The sequence below is a fragment of the Eulemur rufifrons genome, chromosome 1 (genome assembly GCF_041146395.1).
Source record: "Eulemur rufifrons isolate Redbay chromosome 1, OSU_ERuf_1, whole genome shotgun sequence".
Classification (NCBI taxonomy): domain Eukaryota; kingdom Metazoa; phylum Chordata; class Mammalia; order Primates; family Lemuridae; genus Eulemur; species Eulemur rufifrons.
In genome coordinates this window covers 2,218,211-2,241,138 of record NC_090983.1, presented here as the reverse complement: position 1 = coordinate 2,241,138, position 22,928 = coordinate 2,218,211, and the positions used below count along the sequence as shown (strand labels likewise).

Below are 22,928 nucleotides of genomic sequence, written 5' to 3'. Positions count from 1 at the left end.
CGCAGAAGCGGAGACTTGTGAACTGGGATTGCCCAGTGCTGGGGCTCAGGTGGGGAGTGGCCGGGTGTTCCCAGGGCGTCGGCAGGGAGGGGGATTCACGCTGCCGGAATGCTCTGGGGAAGTGATTTGAAAATACGCATTAAAAATGATTGTCCATTACCTTTGGCCCAGTAATGCCATGCTGGATCATTTAAGGAAATAACAAAGAATGGAGACAACGACTTCTGCATGAAGGTGTTCATCACCACCTCATTTATAATAGTGAAATCCAAGGATAACCACAGTGTCCATCATCAGAGATATGTCTTCAAATAAATAACGGAAAATTAAGTGGTGAAATATTATACTATCAATGTAAACTGTTTCCCAAGAGTTTTTAATAACAGTAGAAAATGTACGTGGGATAATGTTAAATGCAAAAAGCAGATCATGTTACTGCACATGGAAAAACGATGCCAAGGTTCTCACGGAGTGCGGCGCTGCCCAGCGTTGGCGGCGGCGATCTCTGAGCCGGAATCATGCAAGACCCCGTTGTCCTGTTGACGTTTTCCTTTTATGACTATTTTCCAAGTTTACTACCCTACGTATGACTGTTTTATGAGCATAACAAACTCACAAATGATTATTTAACTAATGTCAAATATCTGATAGAAAGAAAACCACTTGACTTAAAGTTGCTCTGTGCTTTAACGAATGGCGGTCAGTGCTGCGCTAGGTCCCTGCCCCGCCGGTGTCAGGAATGGCGTCTGGGGAGAGAGACGCATGCGGAGCAGCTGTGAGCAAGTGACTTCAAGGACAGTCTTCACCCGGGGACCAGCCATATGGCGAGAAGTTTCCAGAAGAGCAGGTGCCCTGTTCTCTGAGCCCTGTGTCCTTGAGCCAAGCCGCCTGCCACCTTCTCTCCTCCACAGAGGACCCGGACTGGACTCAGAACTGTGGCCATTGCACTGATGCTGCCAAAAAGGGGGCCAATTAGTACAGAGTAATATTTCTCCCCCGGGGGAGATGGAAGGAGGCCACCAGAGCACTTGTCTGATGGCGAAAACGTGGCAAGGGTTCCGACATCCTGGGGCAGCCGCAACCAGAGATGAAAGCGACCAGAGGACGTCCCCGCAGCCTCCTGGCCGGGGCCCACCGGGCAATTAGACCTCAGCATTTATTTATGGAGCTAATTCTGTGTGCATTGCTCCCATTTCCGCCTGCAGATAAAAAGCAGAGATAACCAGCTTGGCCCTGGCCTTGGACGCTCCAGGAGCCCCACGCAGGGGCCAGTTTAAGGCGGGGGATCCGCGGGGCTGGATCTGAGTGAGGCCGGGGAATCCTCCCCACCACAAACCGCACAGACACCCCTCCCGCCGCTGCATCTTCCTCCCGCGGATCTGTGCGGGGTATTCGCAGGATTCCCGCCAGGGGTGGGAGGCACGGAGAGAGGAAAATGAGGCAGGGGCGGCTTCCTGGTGGAGGCGGCTCTTGCTTGCCCTCCCCCATCCTCCGCTCCACCTCGGTGTCACTCACGACATCCTGGAGCTGGCCGTCCCAGAGATTGTCAGCAATTACAGAAACCCATCTCCCAGACTGTGCTAGCGATTCCTCCAGCAAATGCACATTTCTTCTGGAGCCTTCTTGAGACCGTGCGGAGAATCTCCTGGCACAGCACGGACAGGCTGCCAGGGGACAGTTGGGGACAATCAGGAGTTTGAGAATTCAACGCGAATTTTTTCTATGAAATTTTCTTACCTGCCTTTGGACATGTCATTATTAGCATTAGAGTAAAAAATTAAAAAAACAAAAACAAAAACTCAGGTGGTGAAGAGAGCAGGGTGGTAGAAACAAGTGCAGTGAGAGTAAATTCACTTTTGAGCTCATTGAGAAGAGGGCCAGCTATTTCCCCTCAGAAATAACTGCTGCCGCTTCAAACCCCACATTGAAATACCAGAGAGAAACAGATTACCTAGTATGTTTTGAGATTTAAAGTTAATTTTGTTATTTTAAGAATTTAGAAGAGTGTTTCTCCTCCTCATAACAATCGTATATCAGCTTCCTCTAGAAGCTTTTCAAAGTCCCCTCACACTAATTGCAGTGCCTTTTTCAATGGAGAAAATACTTAGAGGAACATGAAATGATTAGTAAATTCAAACAGACCCTGTTAGTCAGCACCGCAGTGAGGACTGTAAGTGCCGGTGAACACAGGCCCCAGGTGGGACGAGCCAGGCCCTCCGCTGCGTCTTCCCGGGTGTGGGACCAGATCCGGTAAGTGGTGAGAATAGAAACGGTGATTCTCCTGCAAACCGTAAAGGCCCATATGTGCTAGCATCACTGCATTATACAAATAAAGTAAAAGGGCCTCAAACATACACAGTCTTACTATTTGAAACAGATGAGAAAAATCTAGAAGACTGAAAGGATGACAGACAAGTCAGTTTTTAATTTCAGTGTTTGGAGAGACAGTCTGCGGGACTAGAAAGGGTGGCCTGGCCGTGGGTGGATGCATTTCACCCCCAGATAAGCCACGTGTGCTGGAGAGGTCTGTCGTCTTCACGCTTGTCCAATTTACCTTCCAAAATGCAAATGTATGTCTAGCCTGTTCTCTGAGCAGTTACTAATCATTTTGTGATGGTTATATTGTTATAAATAGAATGTTAGCTAAGACATGCTGAAGGAACTAGAGGCAATAGCTACTTGAAAATTTGGTTGTTAACTTTCTGTAAGTGAAGTCTCCCCACTGAAAGCACCCGCCGTCCGGATCTCTGTGTGGGGGAGGAGGGAGGATACCTGTGAGCACCTGCCGCCTGTCCCAAGGGGCGCAGGTGCTTGGGTGGGCGTGGTCGTATCCAAGCCCCGCCCCCCGCCCCCCGGCTGTGCGATTCCCCAGCCCCCAGGAGCTGGGCGTTCACTCTGTGACCCGCCTGGGCGGGGTCTGTGACCCGCGGCTTTCCTGAAGGGTCCTGGCAGGGGCAGGTGAGCCGCTGGGCTGCGGAAGAGGCTGTTGTCGTCAGCAGCCCCTGACGTCTTAACCTGCCCTGGGCTGCAGCCTTCCTGGAGGCCTGCGCTCGACTTCTGAGCACGGCAGAAAGGCCACGTCGACATGACCCCGCTCTGGAGTTGCCATTTTGGTGGCACAGAGGACACCTCCTTTCCACTCCGAAGCCCCAATAAAAATTCCCAGCAATCGCCCCGCAGACGATGCACCGAGATTACTGACGGAGGCGCGAGTGCCCACGGTGCGAGGTGTGCGGTGGGTGATGCTGGCTGGGACGGCGGCCCACCAATCCCACGGCCAAGGCACAGAGTTGGCCCCAATCGGAAGTCAGGGAACAAGCAAAAGAACATCAGCGAGGCAGCCGTTCCCGAAGTGTTAGCATCTAAACGTTCGCCCCAGAGTTCGCTGCTCCAGTGGAGGCTGCTAGGGATGCTGCGTGAGGGGGTGGTGGACATTCCCTGGCTCCCTTCTCCCTCCCTCCCTCCTCCCGCCACACTCCAGACACTGTGCGGAGTCCACAGAGGGGCTCACCGGCCACTCGGAGCAGGCGGACGCAGGGCAGGGACAGGATCAGAGCAGAGGAAAGTGACCGGCACACCCCACCCCGACTGCCTCTTCATTCCCGCCCCCCTCCCCAGCAGCTTAGCCAACTCCTTTGTCCAGGGTCCCCTCCTAGCTGTGCCCCAGGGGTCCTAGCTGACAGCAGAAGTGCGTTTTGCCAGGACATTTTGCTAAGCTCAACTACCCCACGGTTTTCGATAGCGAGAAGATGACTTATCCACAGGTGTCAACACCAGTTGCTTGTCACCGCGCACGGCAGGCAGGGACGACGTGGTCCCCCACATAATGATGATGTCAGCCCCAGGTCCACACCCTGTGGACGGGGTGGCATTCGACGTGGATACGTGGTTAATGTCGTGGTCTGCTGCATAGAAGGAGGGTCTCCAGTCCAGGCAGAGCAACGCGACTCCCCAGCAAAGAAAAACTCTCCTCTTTTTACACTGAAAGACGTTTCTTTGTCATTGAAAACTTTTCAGTGGTGTACGGAGTAAGTGCGCACACTAAGCACACCAGGAGACCAGCCCCACAGTCACCAGCACCCCGGACGTCCCCTCGGGGCCGCTGTCCAGTCATTATCATTCTCCAGCGCCAGTCAGGACCCCGACTCTAGCTAAGGGGGGCTGGTGCCACCCTGGACTCACTCCTGGACTCCGTGTGAACCGGACTGCGTAGCAGGCGCCGTGTGTCCGCATCCTTCACTCCACGCTGCGTCTGCGGGGTCTGTCCAGGTGCAGGCAGAACACGCTTCCTCACGGCTGCATGCTGCTCTCTGGGGTGACTGGACCACAGTTTACACGCTTAGGGACACTTGAGTAGTTTTATTGTTAATAATGTTCATGTAACTCAACCTCGTTGCCATTTAAAGATAAATAAATATAAATGGCAAATTCCAGTTCCCTGGGTGAGAGCCGGTGAGGAAACTGTTTCCATTGAGCTGAGGTCACAGAACCGTGTCATTGCTGCAAAATGATGACCTCTGCTTAGTACAGCCATTGACTGGCATGGGTCCTAGCTTTATTTTCAATAACATGCATGTCTTCTGTGGGTGTGAGAGGGAGAGGCAGGGAGAGGGAGGAGGAGAGAGATTTAAAGCAACAGGCACTTGTTGTCACAGTCGCTGTGGGCCAGGAGCCTGGACAGGGCCTCGCTGGGCCCTCCTGGGGGCTGAGTGCTCACCTGGAGCTCGGCGTCCTCGTCTAAGCTCACTCAGGCTGCTGGCAGAATCCGAGGGACAGACAGACAAATCGTGGTGTGTACCCACAGCGGACAGCCCGGCAGCAGACAGAAACGGGCGCTGGGACATGGGACAGTGAGGCTGCATCCAAAGCGTGATTCTGAGTGTGAGGAGGCAGACACAAAAGGTATGTCCTGTATGATTTCATTTTTATGACATTCTGGATAAAGCAAAACAGGAACAGAAATTAGGTCGGTGGGTGCCCGTGGCTGGTGAGGGGGCCCAAAATAACCTTTGGAGTGAAGGAAACGTCCTCCATTGTGGAGATGGTGCCACGTTTGTCAAAATGTATCAGATTTTAAGCTTAAAATTGATGAATTTCATTGTATGTAAAGTATGCCTTTTAAACATGGTTGATTAAAACAAAGTTGCAGGAGACCCGGTTCTTCGTTCCACGCCTGGCGCGGATCCGCGCTCCGGCTTTAGTGCAGGGAACGTGAAACTGGTTTGCCAGCCGAGGGTCTCACGGCGTCTGAAGACATGGAGGAAGATGTGCGCGTGGGGGAAACTGAGTCAATCTCCACTGACGTCAGCCGAGAGTACTCACAAGGCTGCTTGGTTTTAATAGGTGTTATCGGCTCCTTCTCCTTCCCCACCTTCCTCTTCTTCCAGTTGACCATTTTCCTTAATTTGAACATAAAGAACATTTCTAGTTATTTGAAAGTCTCCACTGCTTGCACTGTTATTGATTACGTGCCAAAATACTGCTGCTGGAATCTTCCTAAAAGAGATACAATATTTCAGATTTGTTACACAAATAATTTTTTAAAAATGAAAATTTAGTGCAAACATTTCCTTCTTTTTAAATTTCGAAACTTAATACTTCTCCGGGTAAATCTACCAGCCGGAGCACGGGTGGCTGTGAGCTGCGCAGTCGGGCTGGCCGGCCTGGGGTGTTAAAGCGCAGTCGAGTTGTTGGGGTGTACCCACTGCCCAGCCCTGCAGGCGGAACGCACGTCACACACGGCCCATGTGGCCCAGGGAAACAGGCGACACTCGCATCCTTCGATACTGGTGCTCATGCCTTGTTCCTGAGGGGGTGGCGAAGACTGTGTTAAAAAAATAAAATAAACTAGTTTCACTTTATTCTCAGAGTTCGGATAGCATCTCTCGGCGGGTAGGCGTGAGGCCGTTCAAAGAGGAGGAAGGAAAAGGCATCAGGAGTGGGAGAGGAAAGACAGAAACCGAGCGAGAAGCCTGGCGTGGGCAGGCCCTGTGGCCCCGGGGGCTCCGTCCAAGGAAACCCGGTGCCGCCCCCTTCCTTGGTGAGGGGGGCAGGGGGCCCCCGGGCTGGTGCTCATGACCTTCCCTGGCGGGAGATCAGGAAATAAGGTAGGGAGGTGGAGTCGAGGGGAAGAATTGAAAACTCTTTTTTTCCCCTGGACCAGTGACACATGGCCCCACGTCCCTGCACACACACGCACACACAGACACACATATGCGCGCGCGCACACTCTTCTCTAAACAGGGACGTCCGTTGCTCTCTCTCCTGGTCACTTGGGAGAGGCCTGTAGCCTGGTGACCTCTATAAAAGAGAAGTTTGCCATGCACCCAGAAGTGTTCCCCCTGAAGAGCTCTTTGATGTGTTTTTATATTCAAGATATAATCAGTTGTAACACACAAGTCCAATTCCAAGTTTATTGCTTAATACACGTTAGGTCAGACCTGAGTGTTTATTTAGATAAGTGTTCAGGACTTTTTAAGTCAAATTTTCAACTCATGAGTTTCAAGTTTTCTGAAGAACATTTTGAAACATAAATACTGTTTTAATTTAAGATCTGCTAAAGCTCAAAAGTGTCACGGGGAAGAGAGACCAGGATTTCTAATTATAAAGTATTGGGGGCGATAAATTCACATGACCTTTCAAGAAAGTTTACGACCAGGCCACCACAGGGCAGGGACTTTACGAGGGGCCGGGCTTGTGTGGTCACCGCAGGGCCCCCTGCACGTGACTGAGACAGAGCAGAGAAAGTCACACCCCCATCTCCCGAAGTGCCCACTCTTGCTACAGCGTCACCAAGCACCAGGGTGTGATGTGCCACTCAAGTCCCCAAGCAGGGATTTCCGTTTCTGAAAATAGAGTTGAGGGGTTGTCATATTGAGGGAGCCATAGGGATCATTTCACAGAGGGGAAACCGAGGCACTTGGCGGGGAAGGGACTAACCCAACGTCATCTTCTAGCCAATGACAGAAGACAGAACCCAGACTCCTCCTACTGCTCTTTCTCTGGTCTAACTGCAGCCTGGGGCTGTGGCTGTGTTTTGCTAAATGTCTTGTCTTCTATGATAAAGAAGCATTTAGGCTGCCTCTCAGTTCTCAGCTAGTGTATCTGAAGGTGAAAACAATGGCAGGCAGCAGGAGGTGATGGGTGTGGTGACCTCCCCAGTGAGCCCAAGGCTGCCCCAGGGGACTCCCAGTGCAGCTAAGAGAAGTTGAATTGGGCTTCTCTCTGGACTCCCCTCTGCTCCCTCCTGCGCCCTTCCCCCCGCCCACTGCTGACCTTGGCTGCGTGGACCAGGAGCACCTACATCCGTCCTCACGTCAGTCCTTTGCAAAATGGTGATGTTGCGATTCTATTAATACCTACCGTTCTGCCTGCCTTGACTGGGGCACTTCCGCAGAGGGGAACATTTCCTCATCAACTCTTACGTTACTTTGGGGTATAATCTGATCAGAAAAGCTGGTTACGTGCTTGATTCTTTGTCTTTACTGACCAGTTCTTGGACTCATGGGTCGATTCCCCAGCACCAGGCAAAGGGGACCAATAGGCTTTATGTTTGATTAACATTGTGAGTTCATGGATGTTTATCATATTTGGTAGGTTTCCAGCCATTGCAGTTACTCTCCTATTGCCCTAAAATGTGGAAACATCTTTAGGTCCCTTCCTTAGTCCTTGTGACATGACCCCAGTGGTCACCAGTATGATGAGATGTCTCAGGCTTCTCTTGTTGATGTTTTACCCCGACCTTAAGTCAACCATTTCTCCAAATTCGGACACTAGCAGCGCTCGCTGCCACTGGGTGGGTCAATGTTCCTAGGTTTTTTTCAGTCGTCAGGGCCAGGAAATACATCCTGGGTCCATAACTGCTATTTCCAATGAAGTTAGAATTCTATGGTTTATTTAACTTCTTTTGTTTTACATTCGTATCTCTTGATTCCCAGAGACATGAACGTAATTACTCATTTGGTTTAGCTTACAGTACAGTTTTAGAACGACAATGGCAATTTTATTACTAGAAATATGAATACTGAGAGTTTTAAGCCTTTTTTTGCAGTTCTTTTGGCCTTTACATTATATCCCACTGGGGGTGGAAGTCGGATTGTGGTGTTTTAAAGCTGCCTTCAGTCAGTCATGTTGGCATGGTCAGGTCATCAGTAGGATACAAATTTGATAAGGTACGTTTGTTTGGCTTTGTTTTTGACTTTTTAGGGATTTCTATTTTTTTCATTTTGATATCTTTTTTTTTATATAATTATGTAAAACATGTACGTGATTCCAAAGTCAAATCTACAAAACAAAGTTTGTTCAGAAGAGCCTGGCTTTCATCCCAGCCCCTATATCCTGTCCCCTGCCATTCTATTTATGTCCTGTTTCATCTTTCCATTGTTATTTTTAAATTGAAATTTGGTTTATATTCCAAGTTAGAAAAAACCATATGAGTTTGTTGCAAGAACAAGTTTGATTAGATCTTAAAGGCATTTTTCAACCTGTGCCAAAGGCCAACGTTAGTTCTGCACTGCGAGCAGATGTTAGTGGTGTCAGGAAGTCAAGGGGGTGAGCACCCCACTGTCCACCTTCCAGACCACAGTCCAGGAGTGTGGGTGTCCCCACCAGGAGTCCATTAGAGCAGCGGTCCCCAACCTTTTTGGCACCAGGGACCGGTTTCAAGGAAGAAATTTCCCACAGACCAGGGCTGAAGGTGGTTTCAGGATGACTCAAAGTCATTACATGTGTTGTGCAGTCAAACCTCTCGCTAGTGATAATCTGCATTTGCAGCCGCTCCCCAGCGCTAGCATCACCGCCTCAGCTCCACCTCGGATCACCAGGCATTAGATTCTCATGAGGAGCCGCAACCTCGGTCCCTCGCACGCGCAGTTTACAGTCGGGTTCACGCTCTTATGAGACTCTAATGTCACGGCTGATCTGGCAGGAGGCGGGGCTCAGGTGGGGATGTGGGCGAGGGGGAGCGGCTGCAAATACACATGAAGCTCCACGGTGGCTCGCCTCCTGCTGTGTGGCCTTGGTCCCAACAGGTCATGGACCGGTACCAGCCCACTGCCAAGGGTCTGGGGTCCACAGTATTAGAGAGAACAGGCCCCGTACTGGCCAGTTTAAGCAGGAAATGGTTTATGAGGGGCTATGATGGAATCATTTGTGGAGCTGAGTAAACAGGCTCTAGGTAGAGCTTTCGAGACTGACCGGAGCTGCCGCCTCTTCCCATCAGGAAAACAGCGATGCCAGAACCACCTGGAGTCAAGGAGCTGCTGCCACCGCTGCTCCCAGCCCCCAAGGCACGCCGTTCCTGCTGTGCTCTCCCCAGAGAAGGATGCCCAGGTTGTGCCTCCAGACGTCCAGGGACTGCACACTGTGCTGCCAAGAAAGCCGAGCAGGTGGCCCGGCTGAGCAGTGGCATGGAGAGTGTCTGCCCATCTCCCCTCCACGGCCCCGGGAGCGCGTCCCGCAGACCAGGGCTGCCGGGGCCTGAGGAGCATCACGCGCACCTTCTCATCTGCTGCACGTCAGGAATCAAGAGTAGAGGACAGAGGGACCCCCCAGCCATGCACAGGGCGGAAGGGCCACCAGGGATGATGCTGTTAAACGTTGCCGCTGCCGCATCGGCGCCAGGGAGAGTCGTTGCAATGCAGCCCTGTCGTGTGCCCTGCTGAGTGATTTTTCAAGAGGGAAGTTTTCAAGGGGGTTTTAAAAATTATTTTTATATTGATCAGAATCTATGCCATTTCTCTTTTTTAAATTGATATACCAGTTGTACATATTCTGGGGGACAGGTGATATTTTGATACCAGCAGCTAATGTGTAAAGATCAAACCAGTGTGAATGGGATTTCCATCACATCAAATGTTTATCTTTTCTTTGTGCTGGAGATACACAAACCTTCTCTTCTAGCTGTTTTGAAATATAAAATAAATTATTTTAACTACAATTTCCCTACTGGACTGTCGAACACTAGAACTTATTCCTTCCATGTGACTGGATTTTGTACCCTTAACCAACCTCTCTAGCCCCCTCGTCCCTGCCTTTCCTGGCTCCGGTGGCAGCTATTCTACCCCGGCCCCGTGACAGCCAGGATTTTAGCTCCCATACATGAGGGAGAACATGCACTATTCGTCTTTCTGTGCCCGCTTTATTTCAATTAACATAATGACCTCCTGTTCCGTCCATGGTGCTGCAAATGGCAGGCTTGCTTTCTTCTTTAAGGCCGAGTAATATTCCACTGTATGTATAACACATTTTCTTTATCCAATCATCCATCTAGGTTGATTCCGGATCTCGGCTGTTGTGAGCACTGCTGCAGTAAGCAAGGCGGTGCAGATGTCTCCCAGATACGCTGCTTTCCTTTTCTTTGGATACACACCCAGCAGTGGGATCGCTGGTCAGATGGTTCTTCTCCTTGTAGTTTGTTGAGGAAGCTTCATGCTGCTTTCCATAGTGGCTGTACTACTTTACATTCCCAACAGCAGTGGGACTTTGTAAAGTGGAATCTTGCCTTGTCATTGCTGTGATTTAGGCAGATGACTGGCTCTTGGACTTGATGTCCAGAAGGTATTCTGACGCCCGTCACCAGGAATAACTGTATTTCACTACAAGATTTGAGAAGCACCTCAAACACTGTGCTCTGAGACTGAAAAAAATGTCTTTTCAGTTACTCTCTCTTCCAGCTGTGATGTCACACTGGGGAACGTGCTGGGTGATTGAAACCCTAGTGGGACAGGGTGTTGTGAGCAGACATAATGCACCGCTAAAAATCAAGCCGACCACCGTACGGTCCAAGAGCAGCTTTTTTCCTGTGACAACATGTTTCTAACATTCAGCAAAGTGATGCCAAAGGCCCCTACAATTTACACAGAAATGTCATAACTACGTCGGATAATTTTCAAGAGCCTACCTGTGAGATGTATGACATCTGAAAATAATGGGTCACATTCACTGTCATCTACCTCTAAGAGAGAATAATTCAAACCGAAGCACCAACACTGCTTTGATAGAAAGTGTCGGGGAGTGCCGTGTCAGTGTAAGGCGACCGTTAATGCCACCGCTCCATCAGCAACGCAGAAGAACGTGCTCTGCAAACAGCGACGTGCGGTTTGGGAGATGCGGTTACCGACTTCTTGATAAATGTCATTGATTCATTAATGTGATTGATCCTGTCACACAAACACAGGCTGCTTGCTCATCTGCTCACGCTTCAGTTCACTAAATTCAAGTGACGATAACCCCCCAAATCATTACGATTTGTATACTGGAGCCTTTTTAAATACCTGCTTTCTGTCTCTTGAGCTCCATCAAGAACTTCACAGAGTTAAAGCACAACAGGGTCTGCTGGACAGCACAGGTGGGCTCACCTAGGCAGCTGTTTTGGCAAAAGGAGCATCGTGGCGATTGAATGTACACATTTGTTGTTTTATATAGCTTCTGAGGGTTCATCAACATTTTTTCATATCTAAAACAAGTACACATTTGATTATGCCAATAAAGCCCAGGGACTGCATAACCATGTCCTATTGTGGAAGACTATCCCCAGGTGACAATCCCAGCAGTGTCGCATTGTAGTGCAGCAAGATTAACGCCAAGCTAAGGGCCATCAAATTCATTGTGAAAATCTATCAACTTCTCTTACTTGCTGCCCTAAGGAAAACATGCAATAGAAGAATCTTTCAGAACACCAGGTCATTTTTTTTAAACAAGTCACATGAAACAAAGGACATTTTTTACATATATGAAAAGAAGCATCAACCTGATTTTCCATAACCAATAATGAACACACATACCAAGAGCTGTATTTACTTCTGTGAATCCTTATTGCATGGTATTTAACACAGGTCGGAGTGAGCCTGGTGGTCCCGCAATGGACATTCACACACAAATACCATCTCGTCATGTATGTTGTCAATAAGCTGGTTTTATTGGCCTTATCACTGACTTGATTTTTAAAAGAAAAAACTCAAACTACATCAATAACCCAAGTATGATTCCCTAAATTGATTACTTTTTCATTTGGGTTCCAATTCAGCCAATTTCTCCTCCAAAAAAAGTGAAAAATAGGGACAATCACTTCCCCTTCCAACCTGCAGGTGACATCAGAAATGCTAGTAAGTGTCACTGTGCCTTATTTTATCCCATGAAAGTGCGTCACTGCCCAGGTAATGACTGAGAAGTTGACAATATAGCATAAAAAAGGCATTCCAAGTTTTATCAACAAGGTTTTCCTCAAGCAATTACCAGTATCACAGACTCTACTATTTTAATTTATTGTTAAGATATTTTAAAACAGAAAGATATGACACTGAAGAAAGTTTATCCAGATTATTGGACTGGACTGTGAAAGTCACAAAGTGTCCACTGGGGTCTCTGGTAAAAATCCTCCGTGTCCCTCTTCCCAAGCAAAAGTGAGCCTGCAGCCTGAGTTTGACCGTCCCCACCCCCGGGGTCCCCTGAGCCCTGGGCTTCTCAGGACCTAACCAGACTTCTCACCTGAGCTATTTTCCTTTCAGACTAACTATGAAGGGGTGGGAGTGGGGAGGGAGAGAGAGAATGAATATGACAAGGAGTTGCACAGAGAGACACAGACAGAGAATGACACAGGCACACACAGGGCTTAAGCAGGCTGCAGGGCAGACTCCTGTCCTTGGTAAATGCCCTCCAGTTTTGGGAAGGGGAGAGTCCCGGGCTCATGTGAGCCTGGCTAGAAACGGGGACCTGGGTCCTTGGACTCCCCAGCCTGAGCAGCACACAGTGCTGGTAAAACAGCAGCGAATCGCTGCGCTACTGCTCTGAGCAGGGAAGACAGGGTAAGGCCGGTTCCAGAGGGAGCAGGCCCCAGTGCAGACAGGACAGCTGGGGACCTGGCTGCTCTCTTTTTAATTCCTTACACTTGGGGGGGAATTGCAAAGAAAGGTATGTGGAGAGCTATTTTGCTGTGCGGGATAAGCCCTGGGCCTTCCCAGGGCGGAGAACGGAGTGCGGCCAGGCCAGCTGGGGCCGGGAGCAGTGACTCTGGAGCCTTTGGTCATGGGACCGTGCAGACCGCAGGTCGCCAGGAAGCCTCACACAGCGCTGGTACGTGCTCACGCCTGTGGAAGGGCCTGGGCTTCACAGAGTTCTGCCTTCCCTGACGGATTGTTGGGGAAAGCGTCCCTGAGAGCGGCCAGAACCCGAGAGCCATCGGAGACCGGTGCGAAAGGCCAGCGCACGGCGGCCCTCGGGTCTCCTAGCGCGGTGGTCGCGGCCCGCGGGCCCCACCTCGCGGCCCGCCCGGCAGGCCACGGAGCAGCGGAGCCGAGCGCTCCCCAGCCGGCCCGGGTTCAACTTCAGTAACAGGGCCCAGCCGGCCCTGGATCAGGCGGCTCGCCTGACAGCCCGCTCAGGCCCGGGCCTAATTGAGCCCGGTCACCTGGGAATAGGTTCAAAGGCATCAAAGCCGTAAACCACCTCCAGGCCTGGAGCCAGAGCGGCCTGGCGAACAAAGAGCCCCGAACCACTTCAAACGCGCTCGCGCTCAGCATCCAGATGGCGCAGGGCCGGGGTCCCCGTGCTGCCCTCCGAGACCGGCCCGCGCCCCAGCCGCCCTGCGCCCCTGCGCCCTCCAGCCCGGAGCTGCCCGCGGGCGGCCAGTGCAGGGGAGGCTGGAGCCGGGGCAGCCCCGCGCAGTTCCCTCCGTCCTCTACTGACCCGCGAAGCGAAGGGGAGCGCAGAGGCTGGGGCGGGTCAAGGCGGGCCGGGCCTTGCCCAGCATCCCGGGCGGGAGGGCGCGGCGGGCACCGGGCGCTCCCGCAGAGGCTCGCTGGCTATGGCGCCGAAGTTTTAAAGCACTTAACAGGAAGGTTCGGGAGGGGCGTCGGTGCCGGGGCTCCCCAGCAAGTCGGGGTGAGACACGGTCCCTGACACGTAGACTGGCTCGAGCGGGCGGCATCTCCGCAGATCTCAGCGGCGCGTCCGTGGGGACCGGCATCTTCAAGGCCCCCAAGTGTCCACGCGCCCGCGATTGGGGCGCCGGGAGCGCTGCCCGCGCAGCTCCCCGCATCCAAGGCAGGAGCTTGCGGGCTGCGGCGCGGACTCGACCCGCTGCGTGCCCAGGGGCGCCCAAAGCATACAAGGGTCCGGGTACCCCAGGAGGCAACCGTATGCACCCTCATCTCCGGAGAGCGCATCTGGGGTCGGCCTCGCCTCTCGCGCCCCTCGCGCCGAGGGGGAGACCTTGCGGCCGGGCGGGGCCCAATCTCCCCGTTAAGGTGCGGACAAAGCCAGGCTCGGCCCGGCTGGGGGCTCGCGGCGGCCAGGCCGAGGGGTGGCCAGCGCTCGGGCTGGGGGCGCGGGCCGCGGGCGAGGACCCGGCCTCCCGGGTGCCCGCCGCGGCCCAGGCCGAAGGGGGAGGCAAAACTGAAAGTGCCGCGCCGGGGGCGGGGGCGGCCAGCGAAGGCCCCATAACTTGTCCTGCCCCCGGCCACCGCGGCCAATCAGCGCGCCGCCCTCCCTCCTGACAACTATTTAGCAACCCAGCCCGGCTAGAGTTTCCAAAAAAGTTAGAATAACTTCCTCTCCCGGAGACCTCGGTTTTGCACAAGCCGGCCTTGAAATCAGAGCCTTAAGAGCAGCTCCGGGCGCGTGTGCTCGGCGACCGCGGGCTCGGCCAGCGCCGCGCTCGGCGCCCCGGCGCCCCAGCCCCACGCGCGCCGGGCGGGCGCCATGGAGGAGGGCTCCAGCTCGCCCGTGTCCCCCGTGGACAGCCTGGGCACCAGCGAGGAGGAGCTCGAGCGGCAGCCCAAGCGCTTCGGCCGGAAGCGGCGCTACAGCAAGAAGTCGAGCGAAGATGGCAGCCCGACCCCGGGCAAGCGCGGCAAGAAGGGCAGCCCCAGCGCGCAGTCCTTCGAGGAGCTGCAGAGCCAGCGCATCCTGGCCAACGTGCGCGAGCGCCAGCGCACGCAGTCGCTCAACGAGGCCTTCGCCGCGCTGCGCAAGATCATCCCCACGCTGCCCTCGGACAAGCTCAGCAAGATCCAGACGCTCAAGCTGGCCGCCAGGTACATTGACTTCCTCTACCAGGTCCTGCAGAGCGACGAGATGGACAGTAAGATGACCAGCTGCAGCTACGTGGCCCACGAGCGCCTCAGCTACGCCTTCTCCGTGTGGCGCATGGAAGGCGCGTGGTCCATGTCCGCCTCCCACTAGCGCCGCGCCGCCCTCCGGACCGGCGCGCCAGGGTAGGTGCTGCGCGACGGGCGCCCTCCGGCGCGGGGTGGGGGCGGCCGGGCCTGGGCGGCTCTCCGCGTGGAGCCCCGCGGGCCGTGGCGGCGTAGATGGGGCGCACTTTCCTCCGGGCAACGGGCGGGGGGCGGGCGGGAAGCTCCCGTGTTCGTGTGCGGGGCGCCCCTGAGAACTTTTTCAGGCTTCCGTGCGCGGTGTCAGTTGGGAACCGGCGGACGGCAACCCCCCAGCAGGGTCCAAAGGCACTTCTTAGACAAAAGGTCGCATTTTCCATTCCCGGTGATGTGGGGGTATCTCTGGGTGACTGTGGGGAGAGCAGGCATCAGGAAAAATCTTCTGGGGCTGGCCGGGCGCTGGGCACCAGCTGCCCTCTGCGTCCCTCGTGGCGGAGGCCACCGCGAAGCTGCCACAGCCGGCTTGTGCAGCGATTGTGGCTTCGCCCTCTCCCCGGGGAGCCGCAGGGCGCGTTGGTCGGCGGACACCCAGATCTCCCGGCTGCTCACGCAGGGAGTCCTGGCCCGCGTCCTGGGTGCCCTGCCGTCAGCTCCTGGCCGGCCCAGTGGGCGGAGAGGTGCGGGCCGACGGCGCACAGGTTTGCCCGGGGAGGGCGGGCGGACGCTGTCCTGCGCTTGTGGCGCTTTTGGGAGCTCCGGAAACGGGCCCCGTGCCGAGGGCTCAGGGACCAGAGCGCCGGGACTGGGGGCAGACAGCGGCTGGAAGCCCCCGGCTGCCCGCAGGCAAATGGAGCTGACCTAGGAGCGGGGACCCTCAGGTTCCAGCCTTGAACCTGGAGTGCCTGGGAGGGGCCCGCGCTGCGCCCCGCGGCCAGCCCTGCGGGGGAGCTCGAGGGGTCCAGGCTGGGAAACAGGTCTGGGGCAAAGGGGGGCGGTGCGCGCCGGCCCTGGGCGGGCAGAAGGCGCGGGGGACACAGCTGCCAGGAGCGCTCGAAGTCCTGGTTTCCTCTGGAAGAGCGATTAGGGCGTCCTGCACCGGCTCCTTTGCACCGGACACCTTCCAAGTCCCTCTAGAGGAGCTCTAGCCGCGGCGGCGCCGTCCCTTCTTGGGGGTCCTGCAGGGCGACCACCTCTCTCCGCGCGTCTGGGTAACGGAGGGCGCAAGACCCTTCTTCCCGGGCCGGCTGAACACCTTCCTCTCTGGCATGCTCTAGTTTCTCAGTCGCCTCGCCGTGTTTTTGCAAAAGTCTCCACTTCACACAGAAGGAATTTAGATTAATCCGGAGCGTTCGGCCACCCGTCCTCCCAAACGTACCTATTTCTTTTTTATGTGGTTCTGTAGCATCTGCGAATGTTGTCGCTCTGGCCACGAAAGGCTGATGTAGCACAAGCGGGCTTTACTTCGTTGTTTTTTAGCTTTTATTTCGGTGTCACTGAAAATTCTTTTGATTAAATAGCTTAAGATAATGACTATTTTATATTTTTTTAAAAAAATAATTTTTAGTAGAGAATAACTTTTGTGGGAATCTTCTCCTGTCTCTGTCAAAAACAGATGGAAAATGTCTCAATCACATATTTCTCTGGGAAAGAAAGTTTGGATTGGCTGCGTCCTAAACGCTGCAGTGGGATAATACATTAATTCTGGTTTTTGTGCCTAAATTATGAGCTTCCATTAGTTACTCCATTTGTCCTTTATACCATCCACGGGCTACATGGTTTACATCTGAAATAAGAACAAACAGATGAGGCATGTCATCTTTTTAAAACACACACATACAGCTTTGTTTAAGGAAAATGTCAACAGAATTAGCGTTACGACTGCCCTCCAGAAAACTATTGAGCACAAACACCAGGAGATATCACTCCGATGCAGGAATTTAGTAGGAACATTTAAAATTCATGTAAAAATAATTGCACTTAAAACTTAGAGAATCAGCCATAGACCACAGTTAAAAATTATATAAAAATAAAATGCAACATTTGTAATAAGTAAATGAAAACTGTTAAGAGCTTGTTTGGAAAAAAAAATTCTTAAAAATATAATAGGTAACACAGTTGGAAAGCAAATGATCCATATGGGGCCTATTTATTTTTATTTTTATATACCTGAATATTACTGAATATTTCAGATAGGTCAATTTATTTAAATGTATACTCTCTATAAGAAGAGAAGGGAAATATGGAATTTTTGATACACTAGCGATTCTGGGAACTCCTTTTTTTTATTTATCAGGCATGTTAGCCAAACATATTTGTATTCTTTTTGTTTTTAATCCATTAGTCCCTGTGAGCATAAATATGATCATAGTTGGTTTGATTTTCTGAAAATGTTGCTAAGTGGCATTTGTTATTTATTTGTACTGTTTCTAAGAAGCATGAATTATATGTATCAGCAAAAAATTTATAGACGTCTCAGTAAATTGTGATTATAATGTCTAATGAGAGATATTTTCACATATATGAAAAAAATTGTGTTTAGACTAATAGTAACAAGAACAAAAAACCTAAATTGTCCTTTGACATACAGAGAAATGAGGATTTGGTGGTATACGGCAATGCTGGTATTTATCCTGACTTTCTTCTTTGGCCTCGTGTTTAAAAACACAATTAGACAATAAATCAGGTGTCTTTGGCCAGCCAGCTGGATTCATCTAATCAAAAAATCTCAGAAGAAGTTTTAAGTGTTCTCGCTAAGTGCCTGAGCCTTCAGAGTAGGTTCTGACTCCTGGCTTGGAGAGTGAGGGAAGGTGGCCGTTACTTAAGCGACATTTGTCCTGTTCTCTGCTGTGTGGTTAAAGAAAATATCTTCTGTAACTTCTGCAAAGTATGCACAGATTTTCAGTAGGTTACCTTACTCAAAAAACTGATTTTTTTTTCTTTTGGAGAACTTTTAGTTACTTTGGAGAAAGTGCATGACCCCCTTCGCCATCTAATACATGTAAGCCTTTTCCTCCCTCCAGAAAGTTTAGTTCTTGAAGGTGTTTGTTAATGGCTATATTCGGGATGCTGGCTGTTCTCAAAAGAAAATTAATTCCTTGTGGAGAAGAATAGAAATTCAGACTCCCAGTAAAGCTTTTGATTAGTTAGAAGTAGAATGAAAGGCTGAGCTACCTGAAATATAAGTAATGCTTTGTTATAAAATACCCATCAGTAAGATCTGAGATAGCGATTTGACCTCTGATCTGTGGATAGCGTCCCCTTAAATATCAGCAGTGCTCGTTCAGCTTTGCATGGAGCAAGTCTTGCTACCCGTCTGGCCAGAGATGGACTTCATGCGTGGCTGTTCGAGGTTATTTGAGATATAGTACTTTGTCGAGGTTTTCTGAAACTCCTATTTTCAGACAGGTCTTGAGCTGAAAGAATCATATTTTCATCATCCTTGCTTCACTATATTCTAGATAGACAGCACAGATGCTGGAATCCTTTTGCCTGGAAAAAAAAAAGCCATAAAGTAAACTCTTTCTGAGCAGAACACTGTAACTCATAACTTTAGTTTAAATCTGGGCTTTAAAAAAAAACAAATATTTTAATAAGCCAATTTTAAAGGCTGAACTTTTATGACAGTTTTTAAGCTTAGTATTTATATTAATCTATTCTCACTGGTGTCTTTAAAAACCCTGTAAATGCATGCTGGAATGTCTGTTTATGTTTGTGTCTTTTCCTGGGAAAGGAGAAATGTGCAGCAGAAAGCAAACCAAATACCAATCTCTCCACTAGCAAAGAGTTCACGAATGAGGCACTAAAATTCAAAGAAGAGATGAATAAGTTACTGTAGCCAAGAAACGGGAAGCCATAAAGAAGAAACAGAAATCTAAGAGATACAGACTTGGATGTTTTCAAAAGGAAAGCCAAGATGAAACAATAAAAACAGAAACTCATTACAAAGATATTCCATGTGGTCACCTGAGCCTACACATGTGACAAAATTGCATGGAACTGAACACACCCAAGCGCACGTAAGGCTGGTGAAGTCTGAGGAAGGTCTGGGGACGGTGTCAGGGCCAGTTTCCTGGTTATGATATTGTAACATAGTTTTGCAAGATGTCTTCACTGGGGGCAATAAGCAAGGAGGATAAGGGAATCTCTGTATGGTATTTCTTACAACCTCATGTGAATCTATAATTATCTCAAAATTAAAGTAAAAAAGGTATTCCACAAAATTTTAAGTCTCTATATTTAAATGAGCAAATTATATAAAAAATTATTCCTGTGCTTTATTTCAGAGTAATAAACTAAAAATATGCTTTGAGCAAAAATCCACAATTTTTTTTTCCTGATCCCATTTGTGTTGCACTTTTCTTCAGAATATGAGGAATCGCAATATATTTCCAATATGTAATTAGTTAGAACCGTTTCCTTGCAATCCTTAAAGAGTAGTATCCCAGAAATCTGAGAGGAGAAACAATACAAATTTTAATAGGAATGCATTTATTCCTATACTAATAAAAATATTTTTCAAAAAGTTTTGGGAAATATGTACCTTAAACTGATACCTGTACTACATTTGCTTTATAAAATATTCATTTTATATTTACTTTCATCAAACACATACACAATTCTAAAGCCAATGATTTATAAAAATTATTCGCCAAGAAGTATAGAGATTGAAGTCTTAGAATTTGGAACCATGCACAGTGAAAGGGAAGGGCATAGGGGAGACAGAGGGAGAGAGAGAGAGATATCAAATCCTTAACTCAGTTGTGGTTATTTTAAATTAGTATTTGTCTTAGAAACATACTTTGTGTTTTTGGTCAGTAGGAAACCTTTGAATGCGGCTCAGCTATATTAAACTGTGCCTATTTTGAAATGAGGACAGTGACATCAACCATGTGATTTTCACGCTGCTGTAAACTGAGGCACAGAGGGATGTTTCCTCGCTGATTACTAATGGTTGTCACATTGAAAGGAGAGTTGGCTCTGAAACTGAAAAAGCCTGCATGTAACTTTATTACAATGTGAGAGTGATTTTTAGGGGTGAGTTTAAAACAGAGTCATTTTGAACCCGGTGTTGGACATGCTTCAGACGCCTGCAGCATTGCGTCCGCGGCTCCACTGCCCAGAGTACCGTGATCACGTGATTATGAGTAAGCGAGAGCTCGATTTTGAGAGCTGAGCGCCCCGTGTCCGCTGAGGCCGTCTCTGCGCTGTTTCCTACATCAATATTGTTTCCTCTGTCATTTGACCAGGGAAAGATTTGGATGACCCAGCTTCTTTTGAAACCTGGTGTAGAACTGTAGTTTTACTTCTCAGATCCCAAGAGCAACGCCTCTACAGTCAGGCGAACCCCTCCTTTCTTTAGTTCAGAGTTTTCCTCTCGCTTAAATGAAAAACAGGATTGAACGCGAAGCGCTTTCAGTTATCAAGTTCAATTATTCTGGAAAATCCTGCTATCTTTTTAGCTCACATTCTGCCTCTCAGACATAGCCATCAGCATCTTTGGGGAGGAAATAGTCCATTTAGTTCTGTTGTCTGGCATCGGATTCCTGCCTCTCGCTGTTTGATTGACAGAGTTTGGCTTTGTGTTTCTGGACGTGCAGGTCTGACGGGGAAAGATTTGGGCAAACCTCTTGACTTTTATTAACCGTTTGATCTTGACTAAACATCAAACCTCACCCCATGGCTGAGGTTTGTGGTGTGGTCACAGCCAGGGCCTCTCCGGAGGGCCAGGCAGAGCAGCTCCGAACAGGAAACCCAGGGCAGGAAAACCTTTCAGCGTTTTGCTGTGCTAGGGGAGGGTTAGAGATCCTTTTGTTGTCTTCCCCATGGAGAAAAAATACTCAAACTTTCGTTGATAATACTGTTTTTCCATTGCTATACAAACAAAATATCACACTAGCCTTTCTGTTAAATTCTCTGTAAGGATATCCCCTTCTGAACATTCAAGAAGTCTTTGCCTGCTACAGAGGCAGGGGCTGCCCCGTGAGGGACAGCTTGCAGAATAAATAAACTCCCTAAAAGAAAACACAGGCCAATGGTTTACAGTCTTGGACTCTGCTGCCATGGTGGGTTTCTTTGTCTGGTCTACACTGATTTAATATTCAGTAAGTGAAATTGCAAGCAGGCAGCATTTTCTTTCAATCGCGAGGTCTAGAAATAAATTTTCCTTTCATTCATCTGAGTTCTTTAAATAGATTCTGTTTAAAGGGTGTGCAGAGGGGTCAGAAGTCACAAGCCAGTTGCCTGCTTTGACTGTCTGGACCCGAGGGTGAGAGGCGCCGGTCACCTGTCTTTTGCCTCCGTACCTCAGGCTTTGAACCCCGCAGAGCAGGGCACGAGGCCGGCCAGCCTGCAGGTTTGGCAAAATCCATACTCCGTGGGTCCCTTCCGGAAAGTTTGCGTGAATTTTAAATCTCATTGTTAAAGAGATTCTTTTGTCTTGATAAATAACATAATATTTCTTTGGGAAGTGTCTAAAATACTACAAATTGAAAGGGAAAAGAGGGAAGAAAAGGCATAATTTTCTTTCTCAAATTGAATATCAGTGTGTCTCTGTTCATATAATTGGCTTTGATTGATTAATATTAATAGCATCTTCATTGAGGATTAACTTTCCTGAAATCATATAATTCAAAGTTGCATACTACACAGATACCGGTTTCTAACTATTCAAAATCTAAGACTGTGCCCGGCCATCTGAGGTTTCTCTCTTTTGTGATAATCTGTGCAGGCAGGTGGGGACCTAAGAGAGAAAGATTTGGTCATTTTGCGTTTTTTCTATCTGGTGAACATTCTTCTCCAGCAGCTCTCTCCCCGCCCCCCGAAGTCCAGCCTACACTCTTGTATTTATTCTTCAGATGAGATAGCGTCACTTTAAAATGGTCAACTGAGGTCCATGTGAGGTTTCACATCATAAAAAGTAACAGAGGACCAACCAAAAGGCCACCACCAGCTCCCTGCAATGGCACAATCAATCGCGCATGGGGAATAAATACAGAATCGCATTCCGGAAGTTTAGCGCAGCTGGGGGGGAATTGTACCCGCTCCCCGCCCACCCCCGCTGGTGTGCTTGGTGACCCTCTCCCTAGCTGGCTGCCACTACTATTTCCTAAAACAATTATTTTATTGATAACAGAACAGAAGTGCCCCCAGCAGATACCTGTACCCTAGGAATCCTGACGTGTCCTGTTTTTGTTGGTTTCTCTCATGCAAAATGACCTGCTTCAGCTGTCCCAGACCGCATGGGGACCGGGTGTCGGCTGTGGCAGTGCATGTGTGCAGGGCTGTGTTTTATGGTCCTCTGAGGCAGGGCCGAGAGACAGCTTATCTGCAGGTCCCTCTTGTGTGATCGCTAAGGTGAAATAAAGTGTCTAGGCGCCCCGCACAAGCGGCAGGATTTTAAGGGTAGCATTAACTTGACGTTATTTTGCTGGATGTTAAATAATTGCCAATTCCAAAACTTCCTCTTAGGTTATTCTTTTGAGGATAGAGATTCTCTTCTAATGAAACAACAAGCAAAAGACATTATTCATTTCTCTGCTCGTTGCAGACACTGTTGCTGGAATGCCATCTCCTTTCTTGTTTGATTACATCTCAAAAATGAATAATTTCATGTAATTTCAGTGCTGAACAATCCAATTTCCTTGTGTCTCCCCAGCAACTCTGTGTATGTTAATCTACCATTTATAATTTATCATTTGAAAGAGTTAACTTTTTTTTTTTTTTCTTTTTTTTTTTTTTGAGACAGAGTCTCACTCTGTTGCCCAGGCTAGAGTGAGTGCCGTGGCGTCAGCCTAGCTCACAGCAACCTCAAACTCCTGG

The 22,928-nt window shown here is 49.8% G+C and overlaps 1 protein-coding gene and 1 pseudogene across 1 annotated transcript in view; one reads left to right on the top strand and one right to left on the bottom strand.

The window, feature by feature from the left end:
- Positions 1–13,104: 13,104 nt before the first annotated feature.
- On the bottom strand, positions 13,105–13,963 carry LOC138380931 (uncharacterized; annotated as a pseudogene).
- Positions 13,964–14,557: 594 nt separating this feature from the next.
- TWIST2 (twist family bHLH transcription factor 2) overlaps positions 14,558–22,928 on the top strand; it is a 52,172-nt gene continuing 43,801 nt past the window's right edge. Inside the window, exon 1 of the mRNA XM_069465542.1 lies at positions 14,558–15,212. Coding sequence (XP_069321643.1) covers positions 14,698–15,180 — 483 coding nt within the window. The 5' untranslated portion in view covers positions 14,558–14,697 and the 3' untranslated portion in view covers positions 15,181–15,212. The remainder of the gene's footprint in view (positions 15,213–22,928) is intronic.